The 23,559-nt window shown below is 35.6% G+C and overlaps 1 protein-coding gene across 9 annotated transcripts in view; it reads right to left on the bottom strand.

The window, feature by feature from the left end:
• Nucleotides 1-23,559, bottom strand: part of LOC139977726 (uncharacterized) — a 204,413-nt gene that overhangs the window by 71,986 nt on the left and 108,868 nt on the right. For 8 of the 9 annotated variants that reach the window (XM_071987246.1, XM_071987253.1, XM_071987244.1 and 5 more), the window contains exons 4-5: nt 14,471-14,741; nt 13,874-14,173 (exon numbers count right to left, since the gene is read on the bottom strand). In XM_071987246.1, coding sequence (XP_071843347.1) covers nt 13,874-14,173; nt 14,471-14,741 — 571 coding nt within the window. The remainder of the gene's footprint in view (nt 1-13,873; nt 14,174-14,470; nt 14,742-23,559) is intronic. The other variant, XM_071987248.1, reaches the window with a different exon arrangement.

Here is a 23,559-nt window from a genome sequence, read left to right as displayed (position 1 = left end):
GGCTTTTTGGGGGTCTACTGGCACGTGTATCCCACTAATAGAAATTTCTGGAAATGCCCAAACCTTACATATGAAGTGATACCTATCATTTTCCAGTAGGTTTCAACTGGTTACATCATGAGCACACCTAGGTCAATGAGGGGGATTGGCATTTTGGGGGTCTACTTGCAGGGGTACCCCACTAATACAAATTACTGGAATTGCCCATCCCTCACATATAGAGTCCTGCTAATTATTTCCAGTAGTTTTCAACTGGTTACTTCATGAGCTCACCTAGGTCAATGAGGGGATGGGCATTTTGGGGGTCTACTGGCAGGGGTACCCACCAATTAAAATGACTGGAAATGCCCAAACCTTACATATGAGTGATACCTATCATTTTTCAGTAGGTATCAACTGGTAACCTTATGAGCCGACCTAGGTCAATGAGGGGATGGGCTTTTTGGGGGTCTACTGGCAGGGGTACCCCACTAATATAAATTACTGGAATTGCCCATCCCTCACATATAGAGTCCTGCTAATTATTTTCCAGTAGTTTTCAACTGGTTACTTCATGAGCTCACCTAGGTCAATGAGGGGATGGGCATTTTGGGGGTCTACTGGCAGGGGTACCCACCAATTAAAATGACTGGAAATGCCCAAACCTTACATATGAGTGATACCTATCATTTTTCAGTAGGTATCAACTGGTAACCTTATGAGCCGACCTAGGTCAATGAGGGGATGGGCTTTTTGGGGGTCTACTGGCAGGGGTACCCCACTAATATAAATTACTGGAATTGCCCATCCCTTACATATAGAGTCCTGCTAATTATTTTTCGGTAGTTTTTAACTGGATACTTCATGAGCTGACCTAGGTCAATGAGGGGATGGGCTTTTTGGGGGTCTACTGGCATGTGTATCCCACTAATAGAAATTTCTGGAAATGCCCAAACCTTACATATGAAGTGATACCTATCAGTTTCCAGTAGGTTTCAACTGGTTACATCATGAGCTCACCTAGGTCAATGAGAGGATTGGCATTTTGGGGGTCTACTTGCAGGGGTACCCCACTAATAGAAATTTCTGGAAATGCACATCCTTTACATATGAGTGATACCTATCATTTTCCAGTAGGTATCAACTGGTTACCTTATGAGCCGACCTAGGTCAATGAGGGGATGGGCTTTTTGGGGGTCTACTGGCAGGGGTACCCCACTAATATAAATTACTGGAATTGCCCATCCCTTACATATAGAGTCCTGCTAATTATTTTTCGGTAGTTTTTAACTGGATACTTCATGAGCTGACCTAGGTCAATGAGGGGATTGGCTTTTTGGGGGTCTACTGGCACGTGTATCCCACTAATAGAAATTTCTGGAAATGCCCAAACCTTACATATGAAGTGATACCTATCATTTTCCAGTAGGTTTCAACTGGTTACATCATGAGCACACCTAGGTCAATGAGGGGGATTGGCATTTTGGGGGTCTACTTGCAGGGGTACCCCACTAATACAAATTACTGGAATTGCCCATCCCTCACATATAGAGTCCTGCTAATTATTTTCCAGTAGTTTTCAACTGGTTACTTCATGAGCTCACCTAGGTCAATGAGGGGATGGGCATTTTGGGGGTCTACTGGCAGGGGTACCCACCAATAAAAATGACTGGAAATGCCCATCCCTTGTAACTGAAGTCCTCACCATCATTTTCCAATAGGTTTCAAGTGGTTACCTCATGAGCTGACCTAGGTCATCCATGAGGCTGGCAAAGCTACCCCACCACCAATAATTACTGGCGATGGCCATTTGTTGCTCATGGGGCCATACCTGACACATTGTATTTACTTTGATGTGGTTACCATGAAAGCTGATCTAGGTTAGCTTTTAGGTGACTTTAAAATTGCTTTCCCAGCCACACCCACCACAGCCGGTTTTCCAGTCTTCTGGTTTCATATACAGGAATGCACTGTGAACATTGTGATGTACAAGGCAGTTGATTACCTTCCCAGCTAACCAAACCCTATGGGCTCCTGGTCTATATTGATGCTCCATTGACACCCTTGCCTCCAGAATGTGACTGTGTGACGTCAGGTGTTAGAATCGCTTTAGAATTCATTGGACATTTGAGTGAATGTAGGGACCAAAACATGAACTTTTTATGCAATTCTTTGAGAAACATAACATAGCTCCACTAAAATATGCAAAAGTGATCTACTTCCACCCTACCAAAAAACCTTGTCTTGTGGATGGGGGTGGGGGGGGGGTGGGTTAAGAAGACCAGTTCATACAACTTTATAAAGAACATACCTGGAAATATTTTCGATATGAATTTCAACATTTTTTATCATTGAAATTTCTTTGGGCATGCACCCAAAGGTCACAGTTTACTTTTCTTACAAAGGGACCTTTGCAACATAATGTTTTAACAATAGTAATAGATAATGAATGTATCTATAAACTCAGTAATTTTTAGGTTGGTGCTCCCTCTTTTTATAATCTTTTTCAGTGAAAACATCTTGAGTGAAGGCATTCTTGCACTTTATACTCAAGCATGTGCTCAAGTTTTAGATTTTCAAAAAGCCTAACTAGTATCTCCTCTAACAATTGTGTTCTTTGAATATTGTTTAATGGGTATGACAGGAATTTGCATATTCAAGAAGTTTTTAAATATTTCTTGACATTGAGAAGAACTTGCCATTATTTTGGTTCTGTAAGTCCTTGTCACATCAACATAAAGACAGGTTTTTTCCTCATTTGTTATTATGATTTGGATTGAACCTCTTCAAAGCTTTTTATTCTCAGTATATACTTACACCAAATGTTCACATTATTATGGTCACTGGTATTTTTAAGAAGGTATCAAAAGATATTTTATGATTAACAAAGCAGACATCTTGGACTACCACTGCAGTGGTTTTTGAGTATGTGCCCCTGTCCTGTGGTCCATCATTGAAGAACTGTTCACATAAGTATGTACCTTTTTAGATAGGGAGCACTTAGAGTAGCCCTGTGACTGATGGGACATTTGCGGACCACCATTTTTAGGTACATTTAGTTAACTTGTAAGCGCTATCTCAGAATGAAAAGAATGAGTTGGGTATATACCCCTCCTGGTAGCTACTTAATGTAGCTATATCAGAGCACCACCATTGAGAGAATATTGGCATTAACTATTTCACACAGTGGCATTTCCCTTGTGACTGATGGGACAGAAGCTCTGTGACTGATGGGACGCTACAGTATCTCCTCCAAAATTATAGCAAATTTTGTTTTGCACTAACTTCAGTTTGCATCCACATATGGTGCCAACTAGCATTAAACTTGGGTCATCTGGGCTCTAGCCACCCATAGTCATCACAGGTAGGGCCCACTCGAGTTGGCCAATGGGGGTGTGGGTCCCACATTGGTTTGCCATATGAGCATCCCATAGAAGCAACTGGCATATGTAGAACAGACACAGGCCCATGGGAAAACCTGTTCCATTCCCACACTTGCTGTCTCATATTGCCCCATATGACTGAGTCATGGGTGTGTGATTTGTTGGGGCCTCACTGGGAAAGCTGTTTGGGCCCATATTTGGTGAGGTATGTTGCCCATGTATGGGACTCATGTCATCCCACTTCAGTGTATCAAGTAATTACATCTGGATAAATGAAACACAATCCGTATGCATTTGAAACTTGCATTTTATTTATTAACAACAACAGATCGAGCTGAGCCTTGAAACATGCAAACATTGATAATGAACAGGATACTAATTAAACAACATTGATGAAGTCATTTAAGTCACATGAGCTTTTGACAATATGCTGAGCTTAACCCTGGGCAGCAAAAGTACCGAGATACTCTCAACTGTGGATTTAAAGGGTCCAATCTGCCCATCATATAGTGAAAGTCTAATACAATTTGTTTGAGCCATGTTCTCCTTTCCCCCCAAAATACTAAAGTGGTCAACATCCCATGAGGAAAGAGCCAAAATTAATAGGCAAAGGGGCATACATATACTTTAAAAAGGATCCACCTGGCCTTACCAATGATTGGATTGGACCTTACATCATTTAAGTTACAGCCTAGTGGTTCTGTGAAAACTAATTCACTTGTGTGATGGGTACTCCTGTGGTGATACTGCCAACCAGGAGTGTGATGTACAGTGCTCCAGGTTCTTTTTCCCCCTGATAGACCCACCAGTTCCTTCAACTCGGCCTCATTGTTCTGTGATCCAAGAATATTGCATTCCTCAAATTTTGGACAGAAGGGCCTGTATGCAGTGATCCAGCCCTCTCTACAAACCTCTGTGCATGCCACTGCTGTAGATGATAATAGTTGTTATGTCATATCTTTTTAGGAAATTAGGTATGAATGGAACGACACTATTCTTGTACTAATACTTTTAGGCATTGCAAACTGTCCAATATAGGCTATACTATCTGAACCATATACTGTGACTAATGGGACAGTAAAATCCAAAGATCTGACATGTATACCAATCTTGATTCAGGATAACCTTCACAGGTCAATGAACACTTCATCATGTCACCATCATGTCAGTGACACAAGCTGCTTTCAATAACATGGTCTAACAAATTCATTTGAAGAAATATACTGTACCTGTATTCTGATTTGCGTTTTTGTTCACGTTCTCGACGCTTCTCTTGTGAAGACATCTCCCGCTTCTTCTTGTGGGCCCACTGTTTGCGATACGCTGACTGTGTTTTTTTATATGCATCATATTTCCCCTCTGCTTTCAAACGTTCCCTCCTGTTTCGCTGTCTTTCAGCACTGGATTTCCCCATTTTGCATTGCACCACACATGCAGCCTAATTCTGTGACTGATGGGACAGTTTCAGGTTGTCTTGCACATAACCCTATACACAATTGAAGAATCTCTGCTCATGCCAGATTAAGCCTTGAGTAGTACTAGATAGATGGACCCCCAACAGCAGCTAAAATCATTCTGTTGGCTTATGACTAAAACAAATGTTAAAAAACTGTGGCTGATGGGACATGTCCACACTCATTATTTCAAGAAATCACACAAAGACTTCTATTCATATAGACACCTGTAACTTTGCAAAAGGTGAAAGGTCTCAAGGTGACTTTCATACTCAAAACAAAGTTGGTCATTTCTAGAATCATGCCAACTATTAAAGGGGCACTCTGAATTTTAGGAAATTTTGCTAATTTTTCGTTCCTGCAGCACTTGACAGTTAAATGCATGCTGCAGTGAGGAGAAACACGTTATAAGCCAGGTGAAACCTGTTTTTGGTAGTTTAACTGTCATGTATATCAAATATCTCCCTCAAATGGCTGCAACCTTACGTTGATTTTTAGTGAAAAATGCATCAATTCAATGGAATGTGTAATTAATTACTTAGTTAATTAAATTATTTGCTATATTGATTTTACAAAGGGATTACTTTCAATAGTACCCATACTGGAGTCCTTACAGTGGTCCAGTGTGATGATATAACATTGAATTGCCAATGTCGCTCTAAGTGTTGTTTTTATGCTATGTCACCCTAAGTGTTGTGGAAAGAGATAAATTCACATAGGACAACTCGTATATGTGTAATTATTTACTTAGTTAATTAAATTATTTGCTATATTTATTTTACAAAGGGATAACTTTCAACAGTACCCATACTGGATTCCTAACAGTGGTCCAGTGTGATGATATAACATTAGATTGCCAATGTCTTTAAGTGTTGTTTTTATGGTATGTCGCCCTAAGTGTTGTTAAAAGAGATAAATTCACATAGGACAACTCGTATATGTGTAATTAATTACTTAGTTAATTAAATTATTTGCTATTTTTATTTTACAAAGGGATAACTTTCAATAGTACCCATACTGGAGTCCTTACAGTGGTCCAGTGTGATGATATAACATTAAATTGCCAATGTCGCCCTAAGTGTTGTTTTTATGGTATGTCGCCCTAAGTGTTGTTAAAAGAGATAAATTCACATAGGACAACTATGTGTAATTAATTATTTAGTTAATTAGATTATTTTCTATATTTATTTTACAAATGGGTTACTATCAATAGTACCCATACTGGAGTCCTAACAGTGGTCCAGTGTGATGGAATAACATTAAATTGCCACTGTCACCCTAAGTGCTGTTTCTCTTCTATGTTGCCCTAAGTGTTGTGAAAAGAGATAAATTTACATAGGACAACTTGTATATGTGCAATTAAATAATTAATTAGTTAAATTATTTGCTATATGTATTGTGCAAAGGGATACATATAAATAATACCCATACTGGAGTCCTAACAGTGGTCCAGTTTGATGAAATATTCATTAAATTGCCACTGTCGCCCTAAGTGCTGTTTTTATGATATGTTGCCCAAGTGTTGTGAAAACAGCTAAATTCACATACGCCAACATGAATATGTGTTATTAATTAATTAATTAGTTAAACTACTTGGTTTATTGTCTTGCAAAGGGATTTCTATGAATAGTACCCACACTGGAGTCCTATACAGTGGTCCAGTGTGACAAAATAGTATTGCATTACATGTATATGTGTAATTAATTACTTAGTTAATTACAATATTTTCTTTATTTATTTTACAAAGGGATTACTATCAATAGTACCCATTCTGGAGTCCTAACAGTGGTCCAGTGTGATGGAATAACATTAAATTGCCAATGTCGCCCTTAGTGCTGTTTTTATTCTATGTCGCCCTAAGTGTTGTGAAAAAAGATAAATTTACATAGGACAACTTGTATATGTGTAATTAATTACTTAGTTAATTAGATGATTTTCTATATTTATTTTACAAAGGGGTTACTATCAATAGTACCAATACTGGAGTCCTAACAGTGGTCCAGTGTGATGGAATAACATTAAATTGCCAATGTTGCCCTAAGTGCTGTTTTTATTCTATGTCGCCCTAAGTGTTGTGAAAAGAGACAAATTCACATAGGACAACTTGTATATGTGTAATTAATTAATTACTTAGTAAATTACATTATTTTCTATATTTATTTTACAATGGGGTTGCTATCACTAGTACCCGTACTGGAGTCCTAACAGTGGTCCAGTGTGATGGAATAACATTAAATTGCCAATGTCGCCCTAAGTGCTGTTTTTATTCTATGTCGCCCTAAGTGTTGTGAAAAGAGATAAATTCACAAAGGACAACTTGTATATGTGTAATTAATTACTTAGTTAATTAAATTATTTTCTATATTTATTTTACAAAGAGGTTACTATGAATAGTACCCATACTGGAGTCCTAACAGTGGTCCAGTGTGATGGAATAACATTAAATTGCCAATGTCGCCCTTAGTGCTGTTTTTATTCTATGTCGCCCTAAGTGTTGTGAAAAAAGATAAATTTACATAGGACAACTTGTATATGTGTAATTAATTACTTAGTTAATTAGATGATTTTCTATATTTATTTTACAAAGGGGTTACTATGAATAGTACCCATACTGGAGTCCTAACAGTGGTCCAGTGTGATGGAATAACATTAAATTGCCAATGTTGCCCTAAATGCTGTTTTTATTCTATGTCGCCCTAAGTGTTGTGAAAAGAGATAAATTTACATAGGACAACTTGTATATGTGTAATTAATTACTTAGTTAATTAGATGATTTTCTATATTTATTTTACAAAGGGGTTACTATGAATAGTACCCATACTGGAGTCCTAACAGTGGTCCAGTGTGATGGAATAACATTAAATTGCCAATGTCGCCCTAAGTGCTGTTTTTATTCTATGTCGCCCTAAGTGTTGTGAAAAGAGATAAATTCACATAGGACAACCATCTGTAATTAATTACTTAGTTAATTAGATGATTTTCTATATTTATTTTACAATGGGGTTACTATCAATAGTACCCATACTGGATTCCTAACAGTGGTCCAGTGTGATGGAATAACATTAAATTGCCAATGTTGCCCTAAGTGCTGTTTTTATTCTATGTCGCCCTAAGTGTTGTGAAAAGAGATAAATTCACATAGGACAACTTGTATATGTGTAATTAATTAATTACTTAGTAAATTACATTATTTTCTATATTTATTTTACAAAGGGATTGCTATAAATAGTACCCATACTGGAGTCCTAACAGTGGTCCAGTGTGATGGAATAACATTAAATTGCCAATGTTTTTCCTAAGTGCTGTTTTTATTCTATGTCGCCCTAAGTGTTGTGAAAAAAGATAAATTTACATAGGACAACTTGTATATGTGTAATTAATTACTTAGTTAATTAGATGATTTTCTATATTTATTTTACAAAGGGGTTACTATCAATAGTACCAATACTGGAGTCCTAACAGTGGTCCAGTGTGATGGAATAACATTAAATTGCCAATGTCGCCCTAAGTGCTGTTTTTATTCTATGTCGCCCTAAGTGTTGTGAAAAGAGATAAATTTACATAGGACAACTTGTATATGTGTAATTAATTACTTAGTTAATGAGATGATTTTCTATATTTATTTTACAAAGGGGTTACTATCAATAGTACCAATACTGGAGTCCTAACAGTGGTCCAGTGTGATGGAATAACATTAAATTGCCAATGTCGCCCTAAGTGCTGTTTTTATTCTATGTCGCCCTAAGTGTTGTGAAAAAAGATAAATTTACATAGGACAACTTGTATATGTGTAATTAATTACTTAGTTAATTAGATGATTTTCTATATTTATTTTACAAAGGGGTTACTATGAATAGTACCCATACTGGAGTCCTAACAGTGGTCCAGTGTGATGGAATAACATTAAATTGCCAATGTCGCCCTAAGTGCTGTTTTTATTCTATGTCGCCCTAAGTGTTGTGAAAAGAGATAAATTTACATAGGACAACTTGTATATGTGTAATTAATTACTTAGTTAATTAAATTATTTTCTATATTTATTTTACAAAGGGGTTACTATCAATAGTACCAATACTGGAGTCCTAACAGTGGTCCAGTGTGATGGAATAACATTAAATTGCCAATGTTGCCCTAAGTGCTGTTTTTATTCTATGTCGCCCTAAGTGTTGTGAAAAGAGATAAATTCACATAGGACAACTTGTATATGTGTAATTAATTACTTAGTTCATTAAATTATTTTCTATATTTATTTTACAAAGAGGTTACTATGAATAGTACCCATACTGGAGTCCTAACAGTGGTCAGTGTGATGGAATAACATTAAATTGCCAATGTTGCCCTAAGTGCTGTTTTTATTCTATGTCGCCCTAAGTGTTGTGAAAAGAGATATATTTACATAGGACAACTTGTATATGTGCAATTAAATAATTAATTAATTAAATTATTTGCTATATTTATTTTACAAAGGGATAACTTTCAACAGTACCCATACTGGATTCCTAACAGTGGTCCAGTGTGATGATATAACATTAGATTGCCAATGTCTTTAAGTGTTGTTTTTATGGTATGTCGCCCTAAGTGTTGTTAAAAGAGATAAATTCACATAGGACAACTCATATATGTGTAATTAATTACTTAGTTAATTAAATTATTTGCTATTTTTATTTTACAAAGGGATAACTTTCAATAGTACCCATACTGGAGTCCTTACAGTGGTCCAGTGTGATGATATAACATTAAATTGCCAATGTCTTTAAGTGTTGTTTTTATTCTATGTCGCCCTAAGTGTTGTTAAAAGAGATAAATTCACATAGGACAACTATGTGTAATTAATTATTTAGTTAATTAGATTATTTTCTATATTTATTTTACAAATGGGTTACTATCAATAGTACCCATACTGGAGTCCTAACAGTGGTCCAGTGTGATGGAATAACATTAAATTGCCACTGTCGCCCTAAGTGCTGTTTTTCTTCCATGTTGCCCTAAGTGTTGTGAAAAGAGATAAATTTACATAGGACAACTTGTATATGTGCAATTAAATAATTAATTAGTTAAATTATTTGCTATATGTATTGTGCAAAGGGATACATATAAATAATACCCATACTGGAGTCCTAACAGTGGTCCAGTTTGATGAAATATTCATTAAATTGCCACTGTCGCCCTAAGTGCTGTTTTTATGATATGTTGCCCAAGTGTTGTGAAAACAGCTAAATTCACATACGCCAACATGAATATGTGTTATTAATTAATTAATTAGTTGAACTACTTGGTTTATTGTCTTGCAAAGGGATTTCTATGAATAGTACCCACACTGGAGTCCTATACAGTGGTCCAGTGTGACAAAATAGTATTGCATTACATGTATATGTGTAATTAATTACTTAGTTAATTACAATATTTTCTTTATTTATTTTACAAAGGGATTACTATCAATAGTACCCATACTGGAGTCCTAACAGTGGTCCAGTGTGATGGAATAACATTAAATTGCCAATGTCGCCCTTAGTGCTGTTTTTATTCTATGTCGCCCTAAGTGTTGTGAAAAAAGATAAATTTACATAGGACAACTTGTATATGTGTAATTAATTACTTAGTTAATTAGATGATTTTCTATATTTATTTTACAAAGGGGTTACTATCAATAGTACCAATACTGGAGTCCTAACAGTGGTCCAGTGTGATGGAATAACATTAAATTGCCAATGTTGCCCTAAGTGCTGTTTTTATTCTATGTCGCCCTAAGTGTTGTGAAAAAAGATAATTTTACATAGGACAACTTGTATATGTGTAATTAATTACTTAGTTAATGAGATGATTTTCTATATTTATTTTACAAAGGGGTTACTATGAATAGTACCCATACTGGAGTCCTAACAGTGGTCCAGTGTGATGGAATAACATTAAATTGCCAATGTTGCCCTAAATGCTGTTTTTATTCTATGTCGCCCTAAGTGTTGTGAAAAGAGATAAATTTACATAGGACAACTTGTATATGTGTAATTAATTACTTAGTTAATTAGATGATTTTCTATATTTATTTTACAAAGGGGTTACTATGAATAGTACCCATACTGGAGTCCTAACAGTGGTCCAGTGTGATGGAATAACATTAAATTGCCAATGTCGCCCTAAGTGCTGTTTTTATTCTATGTCGCCCTAAGTGTTGTGAAAAAAGATAAATTTACATAGGACAACTTGTATATGTGTAATTAATTACTTAGTTAATTAGATGATTTTCTATATTTATTTTACAATGGGGTTACTATGAATAGTACCCATACTGGATTCCTAACAGTGGTCCAGTGTGATGGAATAACATTAAATTGCCAATGTTGCCCTAAGTGCTGTTTTTATTCTATGTCGCCCTAAGTGTTGTGAAAAGAGATAAATTCACATAGGACAACTTGTATATGTGTAATTAATTACTTAGTAAATTACATTATTTTCTATATTTATTTTACAAAGGGATTACTATCAATAGTACCCATACTGGAGTCCTAACAGTGGTCCAGTGTGATGGAATAACATTAAATTGCCAATGTTTCCCTAAGTGCTGTTTTTATTCTATGTCGCCCTAAGTGTTGTGAAAAAAGATAAATTTACATAGGACAACTTGTATATGTGTAATTAATTACTTAGTTAATTAGATGATTTTCTATATTTATTTTACAAAGGGGTTACTATCAATAGTACCAATACTGGAGTCCTAACAGTGGTCCAGTGTGATGGAATAACATTAAATTGCCAATGTCGCCCTAAGTGCTGTTTTTATTCTATGTCGCCCTAAGTGTTGTGAAAAGAGATAAATTTACATAGGACAACTTGTATATGTGTAATTAATTACTTAGTTAATGAGATGATTTTCTATATTTATTTTACAAAGGGGTTACTATCAATAGTACCAATACTGGAGTCCTAACAGTGGTCCAGTGTGATGGAATAACATTAAATTGCCAATGTCGCCCTAAGTGCTGTTTTTATTCTATGTCGCCCTAAGTGTTGTGAAAAAAGATAAATTTACATAGGACAACTTGTATATGTGTAATTAATTACTTAGTTAATTAGATGATTTTCTATATTTATTTTACAAAGGGGTTACTATGAATAGTACCCATACTGGAGTCCTAACAGTGGTCCAGTGTGATGGAATAACATTAAATTGCCAATGTCGCCCTAAGTGCTGTTTTTATTCTATGTCGCCCTAAGTGTTGTGAAAAGAGATAAATTTACATAGGACAACTTGTATATGTGTAATTAATTACTTAGTTAATTAAATTATTTTCTATATTTATTTTACAAAGGGGTTACTATCAATAGTACCAATACTGGAGTCCTAACAGTGGTCCAGTGTGATGGAATAACATTAAATTGCCAATGTCGCCCTAAGTGCTGTTTTTATTCTATGTCGCCCTAAGTGTTGTGAAAAGAGATAAATTCACATAGGACAACTTGTATATGTGTAATTAATTACTTAGTTCATTAAATTATTTTCTATATTTATTTTACAATGGGGTTGCTATCAATAGTACCCATACTGGATTCCTAACAGTGGTCCAGTGTGATGGAATAACATTAAATTGCCAATGTCGCCCTAAGTGCTGTTTTTATTCTGTGTCGCCCTAAGTGTTGTGAAAAGAGATAAATTCACATAGGACAACTTGTATATGTGTAATTAATTACTTAGTTAATTAGATTATTTTCTATATTAATTTTACAAAGGGGTTACTATCAATAGTACCCATACTGGAGTCCTTACAGTGGTCCAGTGTGATGGAATAACATTAAATTGCCAATGTCGCCCTTAGTGCTGTTTTTATTCTATGTCGCCCTAAGTGTTGTGAAAAGAGATATATTTACATAGGACAACTTGTATATGTGCAATTAAATAATTAATTAGTTAAATTATTTGCTATATGTATTGTGCAAAGGGATACATATAAATAATACCCATACTGGAGTCCTAACAGTGGTCCAGTTTGATGAAATATTCATTAAATTGCCACTGTCGCCCTAAGTGCTGTTTTTATGATATGTTGCCCAAGTGTTGTGAAAAGAGCTAAATTCACATACGTCAACATGAATATGTGTTATTAATTAATTAATTAGTTAAACTACTTGGTTTATTGTCTTGCAAATGGATTGCTATAAATAGTACCCACACTGGAGTCCTATACAGTGGTCCAGTGTGACAAAATAGTATTGTATTACATGTATATGTGTAATTAATTAATTAATTACTTAGTTAATTCCTTGCTAAATATATATTTCAAAGGGATTACTATAAATAGTACCCATACTGGACTTCAATGTGATGAAATTACATTAAAATGCCAATGTCGCCCTAAGTGTTATTTGATGCGATGTCGCCCAAAGTGCTGTTTCACAGTTAAATTCACTGAGATGCACTTAGGGCGACATCTATATGTCGCCCTAAGTGTGTTTGTGTACAATTAATTGATTATTTAATTAAAATCCTTGGTATTTGTATTTTGCAATAGGATTATATTTAAAAGCACTCAAACTGGAGTCTTTACAATGGTCCAGTTTGAAACAATAACATTAAATTGCCAATGTTGCCCTAAGTGCTCTTTTTATCCTATGTCGCCCAACGGTCTAATTTAGAGTTATATATATATATATATATATATATATAGTATATATATATATATATATATATGGGTGTGTGTGTGTGTAAATATAAATGTATATATATTATAAAAGATATAAATTTTAATATGATATAAATATTATATAAGATACAGTATAAGGTATAAATATATAAGATTCATTATATCCCTAAAATATATTATATCTGTATATAATATATCTAATATATTATATCTAAAATCTATAATATGTTATGTTATATCTTCATTATATTCCTAAAATATCCTGTAAACCACACATAATATTTTTAGATAATGAGTGCATTTTGTGTGCTTAACTGTTTTTGAGCTATGAAGTCTAAAGTCAGGAATGTTCCTGAAAACTGGCATGAAACTTGTACCAGTGGAGTATAAAGTTTGTAACATACACATGAATTTACACTACCTTCATCTTGTGCCTTGATTTCGTCATAAAGTACCAAGGACTGGTATTCGTGTATCTTAGCTACTGCCTGGAGAAGACGATATTCCTCTAAAGGTGTCTCTAATTTGCTGACATCAGAAGGATTAATGATACCCATCTCATCAATTGTCTGGAGGAAGGAAAGTCCTGGATTCTGACTGGAGATAACTGTGTTCTTGTTCTCATCTGTAACTTCAAAGTTATCACACAGTTTCTCTGTTATGGAAAATGTCAAATGAGCAGAGAGGCCGGCGAGGAATCTATCGTATTCAGTCTCTTGATCTGAAATGTTTAAGGTAAATATCAAGTTGAAGTTTCCAGTGTTGTTAAATATCCACAGAGATGTACAGGCATGCTGATTGCATGATACACATCATGGCACAAAGTGATATTTGCCCACTTGTACATACTGTACATACAATGTTTTGTTGTACACATCTTGGTTTCCAGCATCTAGAATAAATCACCACCTGTGTTATGTATCAATACTTAAAGTGGGATCTTTCTGGGGGGTAGAGGTGGGGAAGGGTGGTGAAGCAAAATACATAATTACAAGAGAGCTAGTGATTATTGGCCTACCTCTCAGCTTCATGTACGTCTCTGTTAATAAGTGAGTATGGTTGATCTTCAGCTCAGTGAGTGCATCAGTTAATCGATTCACATTTGAAGGGTGTATGTATCCTCTCTCTTCAAGGGCAAGCAGAAAGTTCTTGGAGTACAAGGGACTTGTAATAATGGTCTTCACTTGATCGGGTGGTAGTGAAAAGTAGCGGCCTAAATTCCCACAGTCAGTTTGGGTAAGCTTTGAAGACAGTTCTTCTTTGAGATGGCTGAAGGTGAAGATGGATGCCTATGGAAGAGAGAAACAACAATCAATCCATTGATTTAGTAAATCTTTGCCAACTAATCACATCAATTACTTTCATTTTAGACTAGCCTTGGTCAGAAGATTTCTGAAACGTGATGTTTGAGATGTAACAAACAGCTCCTCTGAGACTTGAACTTCTCTTGAACTCCACATAAGAGAGTAAGATTCTGGTTACTAGCAAAGAAGATCCTCACACTAAATGAAGTCAAAGCAGCTACTATAGGTATTGACCTCTGATCGGCTTAATGGGATATACTGTACATCACATATATTGTAAGGAAGGAAAGAAAATCTACAAAACCACATCTAAAGTTAACTGTGTGTTCTCCCATTTGTTTCTTATTGATATTTAGGTGAACTGACCTATGACCTCTATCTAATAAGAAAGTATGAAGGTTATTGTAGATGTACATTATTTAGGGTATATTTGTTAACAGACATTTCAATGAACACAGTGTAATGTGCAAAAGTAATTACTGATCTATTCTACTTGACAGAATGATTTAAGGACAATCAATATGTATATCCTTCATTATGTACAGTGCTTTAAAGCCAATTCCAACAAACAAAATATCGTTAAAAGAGCACTAGCTATCTGCTCACTGAAAGAAGACCTTTCAAACTTGATATGATTTCACAATTGTATAATATACATTACTTTCAAGGAAACACTATCTTTGCAACAGTTCAATCTAAGATGTTTAGACTTTTGTAACTCCACTGTCAAATCAAGGCTCTACTGCCAGGTCAGGAGGAACCTGTAAGACAATTCCGGCTACTAGTGGTATTACTGGTCACGTGTGCACAGAGCTCTCTAAACTTCAGATGCCTAACATCCTTTGTTTATTGCTTTACTGCTTGCAAGCATTTCTGGAACCAGTAGGTCAGGTGGTTACAGCAAAACTGTGGTTGACACCTAGATGTAACCTTCTATCAGATGAGATGTAACCACAGATGATCAATGCACCAAATTAAGCCATAATTGCCTCATAATTTGTGGCTGAAATGCTTTGAGGCTACAAAACATTACATTCTGTAAACGATTCCATGTAGTACTGTACCAAGGGAAAATATTTCAAGAGCATTGATCAAGCAATGTGGCAGAAGAAGCAAAACACCATGATGCTGTCAAGTATTACAATATACATAGAGGTATTGAGATGCATAGGGCTTTAATGTTAAGTGTATATAGTCTACACTGCACATTTGTGATGTTTTACAAATTTATTAAGGTTTTGGTCCTGTTGGATGTCATCTACAGTAAACATGCTTTAAAATGTATACAGTGGACTGTACTGTAGCCATTGTCTGTAATTTTCTAACAAAACTAATCTAGAATGTCCTTGAAGTTGCTTTGGTGTATGTGCAGGGCTGTAGCCACAGTCTGTCCAAAAACATGAAATCTTAAACTGCAAAATGCAGTTAGAATGTTGGAATTGATAGACACATGTTGCGTTGTACCCAAAGAAATTATCCAAGGGGTGGACAATACTGTGTCTGAGACCCTCTTTCAGGGAACATCAGACTCCCTCCCCCATGTCAAACTCTGGCTAGATGGCATTGTAAACTGCATGTGTAAGTTTAAGAAACATTGTTGCTTGTTATACGCCAAATCCAACTGGCTGGAGTCTTGAAATGTTTTGTGTTTAGGCATCACATACAGACACAGTAATACAAATACAGTACTGTACAAGCAAACTTGAAATTTAATATAGGTTCCTGATGCTTTCAGCATAGGAACTGAATAAGACACCAAAATGTCAAACTACATTAAGGGTTTGATGAAATAACTGGTTGCAAATCGAGACATTGTTTAAAATTACAAGGCTTTCACATATTTTGTCCCTGCTGACCTCAAATGACCTATGACCACGATCAAAAGATAAAGAGTTCACCTAATCAATTGAGGGATATTCATGTGCTAGACTACAGTGAGACCCATCTATGTTTCTCTTTCACAGTTATCATTTTTACAAGAATTTCCCATTTTTGACCTTCATGAAAGCAGGATTCATCTAATTACTAAACAAGAGCCCAAGGGCACTATGGTTCCTTGCTTATTAGGACTAGAAGCACTATCCTAAAATTGTTATTTCAGGGTTGAATGTACACACAGGATATCATAGCCATAATTATTAAAAATCAATGATTGGTCCTTTTGAGAATTTGTTGACTTTTGTTAGATTTGTTTATAAGAACTTGCAGAATCATCCTAACTGTACTTAATAACTTTGGTTGCACAGGAGTCAACCCATGGACATTTAAAATATGGCCACACAAATTCAAAAATTCAACAACAAAAAACTAATACAGGTCACTAGAGGCACTATTCCAAGGTCATGTGAGGTCAACAGAGGTCCACCTCTCAAAACCAAACAAAACCGCACGAAGGTCACACAGGGGTCAACCATGGACAATTTTGATCAGTTTGGAGATTGAGTTTTTGACCCTTGTTGACCTTGAATGACATGACTGTTATGTTTGGAAACGATCGCTTACCCTTTACACAACTAGTCTAAAAAAAAAAAGCATATTTAACCCATAATTGACCTTTGGTGACCTTGGATTACATAACGGTTATTTTGGAAAATGTGCCCCTACTTCATTCACAACTGGTCCCAATATATCAGCTATTTTATATTTTGTAATTGGAAGTTGTTGCAAAAATTGGCATGAGTGGGCAGATTTTTTGCCCATAAGCAACCTTGAATGACCTTGGATAACATGACTGATTTTATTAAAAAGTTCCCCTCATTGATGTGCACATTCTCGCATAATTGCTATGCACTCCAATGTACACACACAATGTTATTGCTAAAAAGGTATCAAATCCAACCTTTGGGGCCAACCGTTTCGTCTATAGAGCACAGAGCTATATAAAATATTGACAAACTTTTTTCCTTTGCCCTGTATCTCCTAAATTTAGCATATTTTATATAAAAACCTTAACCTCTGATTAACTTTGCACCAGAAGGTCGCACAGGGGTCAACCCATGGACAATTTTGATCGGAAGACCATTTGAGATCTGAATATGGCTACAAGAATTCAAATATATAACCAAAGAAACTAATGCAGGTCACAAGAGGTCAACATAAAGTTGAAGGTCACAAAGATGACTAATGGATTACAATAGCATAACTCGGACATTTTGTTCTCAAGTTATTGCAGAAATACTAGTTTTTGACCCCTAATTGACCTTTGATGACCTTGGATCACACGACTGTTATGGTTAAAACGATCCCCTACCCCATTTACAACTAGTTCTAAAACAAACATGTCGGACCCTGTCAATGGGAGTTATTGCTTTGTTTATTATTTTGGCTTTTTGGCCCTAACTGACCTTTGGTGACCTTTACAAGCAGCGAAAACAATAGGGCCCACCTTCTCACTATGGCGAATCTAAATACCAAGTTTGATATCAGTTCAACTTTTCCTTGTTGAGTTACAGTGCACCCAAACAAGTGTTACAGACACACACATATGCCAAGCTGAATACATAGGTTCCTTTTGCTAAAGCAAGGAACCAAAAACACTGTGATTCATATCTACATGACATCCACCTGCTTAGTTTGACATCCATTCAATTTTCCTTGTTGGGCTACTATATTTAACTGGCTTGACATTGTGACTTCTGCTGACCTCAAATGACCCTCCACTATATATATGAGAAATCATCTACTCAATATTGGTTATCCACATACTAGTACAGTAGTAGACAATCCATCCATCCATGATTTATATTTTTAGATATCATGTATACCCTAGGGCTACTCAGGAATATGCTGCAGCCTTGGTCACATTACATGTAAACTGTACAGTTAAATGTGAGTAGATCATTGCAGCAGCTGATGAAACTCAAATGGTAAATATAAGTGATGGTGCACTGATCATACTGATTTTGTTTTAACAAAATTTAGGCAGGCAATAAAGCAGATATTCATTGCTTGTGATCATTAGCCCCATTGTTTGCTTCAAAGAGGAGCACACTGTTCCCTTTGTGGTCTCTGACAGGCTTTACCACAAGCTCTGTTATGACTTGTTTGTTAGAGGAATTTTCTAGTAAAAAATGTGATCCAGTCCTTCCTGTCATATCATCTTTTGTCTTTGTATTTCACTATTAAGCCTTGCCATATGATGAATTGTAGTTTCTGTGATACAATGCTTGAAACATTGGCTCTTCCTGCCAGAAAGTTTGAATCTACGGACCGACCTACATCAAGACGTGAGGTCAGTGCATCACATTGATCAAACTCGATCAGATCTCACTCTAGCTTGCTAATGATAGCGTCCCTGCAGCCCCCCCCCCCCCCCCAACGAAGTGAAGCAATGACGTCACCGTCGATCTCCGATGTTCAAATCATATTATATTAAGTTGGCGCAAGGTTCAAAAATTCACTTCTCCTGAATCATAGGATGAAAACATCCCAAACATCCCTAGGACTGTGGCGATGGTAATTCCAAATCCAGTACTCATAGGTCAGGCTTTGTTTCATTCTTGATTAAGTCTTTATAGTTATTTCATGTTCTGTGTAATCTCTGGAGGAATAAGTTAAAGGTATGGGAAGACAGTCTGCCTACTTCCTGGAGAATTTGTGACCAAGGCTTAAGTAAAATCTTGTCTCTAGGGTGGGGAAAATGATTTCTCTCAAAGCTTCTTTGTTTTTCTTTAAATTTCTAAAAAACACTTAAGTTTGCAAGCGACTCTACCATTCACCAAGAGACTCCAAGCTGTCATGCATGTGCAGTAGAGACAAGCTAGAAAACTGTTAGAAATTAGTTACATTAATTTCAATACAGGTAAAGAGTTCATCTTTTAACTTCGCCCCAAACCCCTCAGGAGCCTAGTCAGTTTCATTGTGCATCCTTCTGTATATTACCTGTGAATGTATGCACTAATGCAGGTTAATTCTGTGATAGCAATGTGCACACAGAGTACCAGCCCTTATTAAGTTTAATTTGGAATTAATTAGTATATTGATCTCCTATGATTGCAGAATGCACAAAGAATGTATTTATTATTTAGGACTTAATAGCAGTAACAGCTATAGTGAGTCTACAGGTATAGTAATTACTATTGTAATGTGTGTAAATTCTGTATCATTTTAACTGAACATTGTTTAATAGCTGTTTACAGGGTTGATTATGGCACTTATATTCCCTCAGCCATAATGTGTGTATGGTTAAGTCCTAACCTACATTGAATTAATGTGAGAGAATTGAAAGTGCTTCAGGTTATTGGTCCAACGAGAACCCACATTGGGATATTTATAAGGTTTATTATGTATTGCTGTGATTATGTCGAGCATTACCCGTCCCTCTAATGCACTCACATTTATTTTTCAGTTGGTATAAGTGTCGCCATTCGAGCTATGTTTAGATCCCATGATGCAATGCTACACTTTTACTAGTTGCCATGGTGACAGGATTTGCTGAACTTTCCATCAACTTCTGGGTTGAAAGATCTGTAGCAATATATTTTAGGAGATAGGACTGAGGCTCTGTTAAGGTTTTGTTAGAATGTTAGCAAGTACTAGCGTCCTTAATAGTCACTCCTAATTGGTACAGATTCCATCAGACCAGATAAAGCTGATATTCTATGTGATATAGTCTCTGCTTTAATTGTAGCCTACTTTTGGTCCAAGGGGTTGCTTTGACCTGTACATGCAGCCTAAACAAAGGTGTTTGTTGCCATGGAAACCTGTTGTCTAAGCCAGAAGTTGCAAATGGGCCGAAGTGTTAGAGTGCTACTTGTTGTCGTTATTATTACTAGATGAGGGATTTCCCCGTTAGAGTTTACTGAAAAATTTCCCACTCCCCAACTTGGCAGTCATTTGTTGCTGTTAATTAGCTACAAAATTCATCATAAATTTAATTTTTCTTTCTTGACCTATAACTATGGGCTTCTGTTGGGCACAAGCGAATGTCTTGTCAGGAGTCATTATAGCTAAGTATTGTGTGTTCATATACGGGTATTTTAAAGGGCATGTTTTCATGGACTGCAGGGACATAAGTTTTTCTGAGCGAGTTTTCAAAACTGTTTAATTCCTAGTATCAATACTGTATTAAGGGTCCACACAGTTTTAATAATGAAAGAAATTTCAGAAGATTTTGGCATTTATTCGCCCTGTACAGTATGTATGTGTTGCTATGAGAGGTTTTGCTACTTCAATCCTATTAACATTTTTCTTCTCATTTTTCCCTAAATTTATTGATATTGCCTTAAAATAGCAATAAGTGTGCTCTTAGGAGATGTTCGTATGCACCGAACCCAAATATGTTTCTATTGGAGGTCTACACAGTTTTTATAATGCAAGAAATTTCAGAGGATTTTGAAAATTATTTGCCCTGTACTGTATGTATGTGTTGCAATGAGAGGTTTTGCTACTTCAATCCTATTAAAATTTTCTTCTCATTTTTGCACTTAATTCATTCATATTGCCTTAATATAGCAATAAGTGTGCTCTTAGGAGATGTTTGTATGCAGTCAGCTCAATTATGCTTCTATTGGAGGTCTACACCTGTACACAGTTTTTTATAATGCAAGTAATTTCAGAGGATTTTTGGAATTTATTCACCCTGTGCTGTATGTATGTAATTGCTTTGAGAAGTTTTGCTTCTTCAATCCTATTAAAATTTTCTTCTCATTTTTGCTCTAAATTCATTTATATTGCCACAAAATAGCAATAAGTGTGCTCTTAGGAGATGTTTGTATGCACCAGACCCAAATATGTTTCTATTGGAGGTCTACACAGTTTTTATAATGCAAGAAATTTCACAGGGTTTTGAAAATTATTTCCCCTGTACTGTATGTATGTGTTGCTATGAGAGGTTTTGCTACTTCAATCCTATTAAAATTTTCTTCTCATTTTTGCTCTAAATTCATTCATATTGCCTTAAACTAGCAATAAGTGTGCTCTTAGGAGATGTTTGTATGCACCAGACCCAAATACGTTTCTATTGGAGGTCAACACAGTTTTGATAATGCAAGAAATTTCAGAGGATTTTGGAATTCATTAGCCCTGTACTGTATGTATGTCATTGCTATGAGAGGTTTTGCTACTTTAATCTTACACAATTTTTCTTCTCTTTTTTGCTCGAAATTCATTCATATTGCCTTAAAATAGCAATAAGTGTGCTCTTAGGAGATGTTCGTATGCACCGAACCCAAATTATATGTTTCTATTCGACGCGTCTACACAATTTTTATAACGCAAGAAATTCAGAGGATTTTGAAAATTATTCGCCCTGTACTGTATGTATGTGTTGCTATGAGAGGTTTTGCTACTTCAGTCCTATTAAAATTTTCTTCTCATTTTTTCTCTAAATTTATTGATATTGCCACCAAATAGCAATAAGTGTGCTCTTAGGAGATGTTTCTATGCAGTCAGCTCAATAATGCATCTATCGGAGGTCTACACAGTTTTTATAATGCAAGAAATTTCAGACGATTTTGGAATTGATTAGCCCTGTACTGTATGTATGTCATTGCTATGAGAGGTTTTGCTACTTCAATCCTATTCAAATTTTCTTCTCATTTTTTCTCTAAATTTATTCAAAATAGCAATAAGTGTGCTCTTAGGAGATGTTCGTATGCACCGAACCCAAATATGTTTCTATTGGAGGTCTACATAGTTTTTTATAATGCAAGAAATTTCAGAGGATTTTGAAAATTATTCGCCCTGTACTGTATGTATGTGTCGCTATGAGAGGTTTTGCTACTTCAATCCTATTAAAATTTTCTTCTCATTTTTGCTCTAAATTCATTCATATTGCCTTAAAATAGCAATAAGTGTGCCCTTAGGAGATGTTCGTATGCACTGGACCCAAATACGTTAAGTATTGGACGTCTACACAATTTTTATAATGCAAGAAATTTCACAGGGTTTTGAAAATTATTTCCCCTGTACTGTATGTATGTGTTGCTATGAGAGGTTTTGCTACTTCAATCCTATTAAAATTTTCTTCTCATTTTTGCTCTAAATTCATTCATATTGCCTTAAACTAGCAATAAGTGTGCTCTTAGGAGATGTTTGTATGCACCAGACCCAAATACGTTTCTATTGGAGGTCAACACAGTTTTGATAATGCAAGAAATTTCAGAGGATTTTGGAATTCATTAGCCCTGTACTGTATGTATGTGTTGCTATGAGAGGTTTTGCTACTTCAGTCCTATTAAAATTTTCTTCTCATTTTTTCTCGAAATTTATTGATATTGCCACAAAATAGCCATAAGTGTGCCCTTAGAAGATGTTTCTATGCAGTCAGCTCAATTATGTTTCTATTGGAGGTCAACACAGTTTTTTATAATGCAAGAAATGTCAGCGGATTTTGAATATTATTAGCCCTGTACTGTATGTATGTGTTGCAATGAGAGGTTTTGTTACTTTAATGCTACACAATTTTTCTTCTCTTTTTTGCTCTAAATTCATTCATATTGCCTTAAAATAGCAATAAGTGTGCTCTTAGGAGATGTTCTTATGCACCAAACCCAAATATTGTTCTATTGGAGGTCTACACAATTTTTATAATGCAAGAAATTTCAGACGATTTTGGAATTGATTAGCCCTGTACTGTATGTATGTCATTGCTATGAGAGGTTTTGCTACTTCAATCCTATTAAAATTTCCTTCTCATTTTTTCTCTAAATTTATTCATATCGCCACAAAATTGCAATAAGTGTGCTCTTAGAAGATGTTCGTATGCACCGAACCCAAATATGTTTCTATTGGAGGTCTACACAGTTTTTTATAATGCAAGAAATTTCAGAGGATTTTGAAAATTATTTGCCCTGTACTGTAT

Source organism: Apostichopus japonicus, chromosome 12, assembly GCF_037975245.1.
Source record: "Apostichopus japonicus isolate 1M-3 chromosome 12, ASM3797524v1, whole genome shotgun sequence".
NCBI lineage: Eukaryota > Metazoa > Echinodermata > Holothuroidea > Aspidochirotida > Stichopodidae > Apostichopus > Apostichopus japonicus.
The sequence above is the reverse complement of the archived record's forward strand: the minus strand, read 5'-3'. Positions and strand labels throughout refer to the sequence as shown.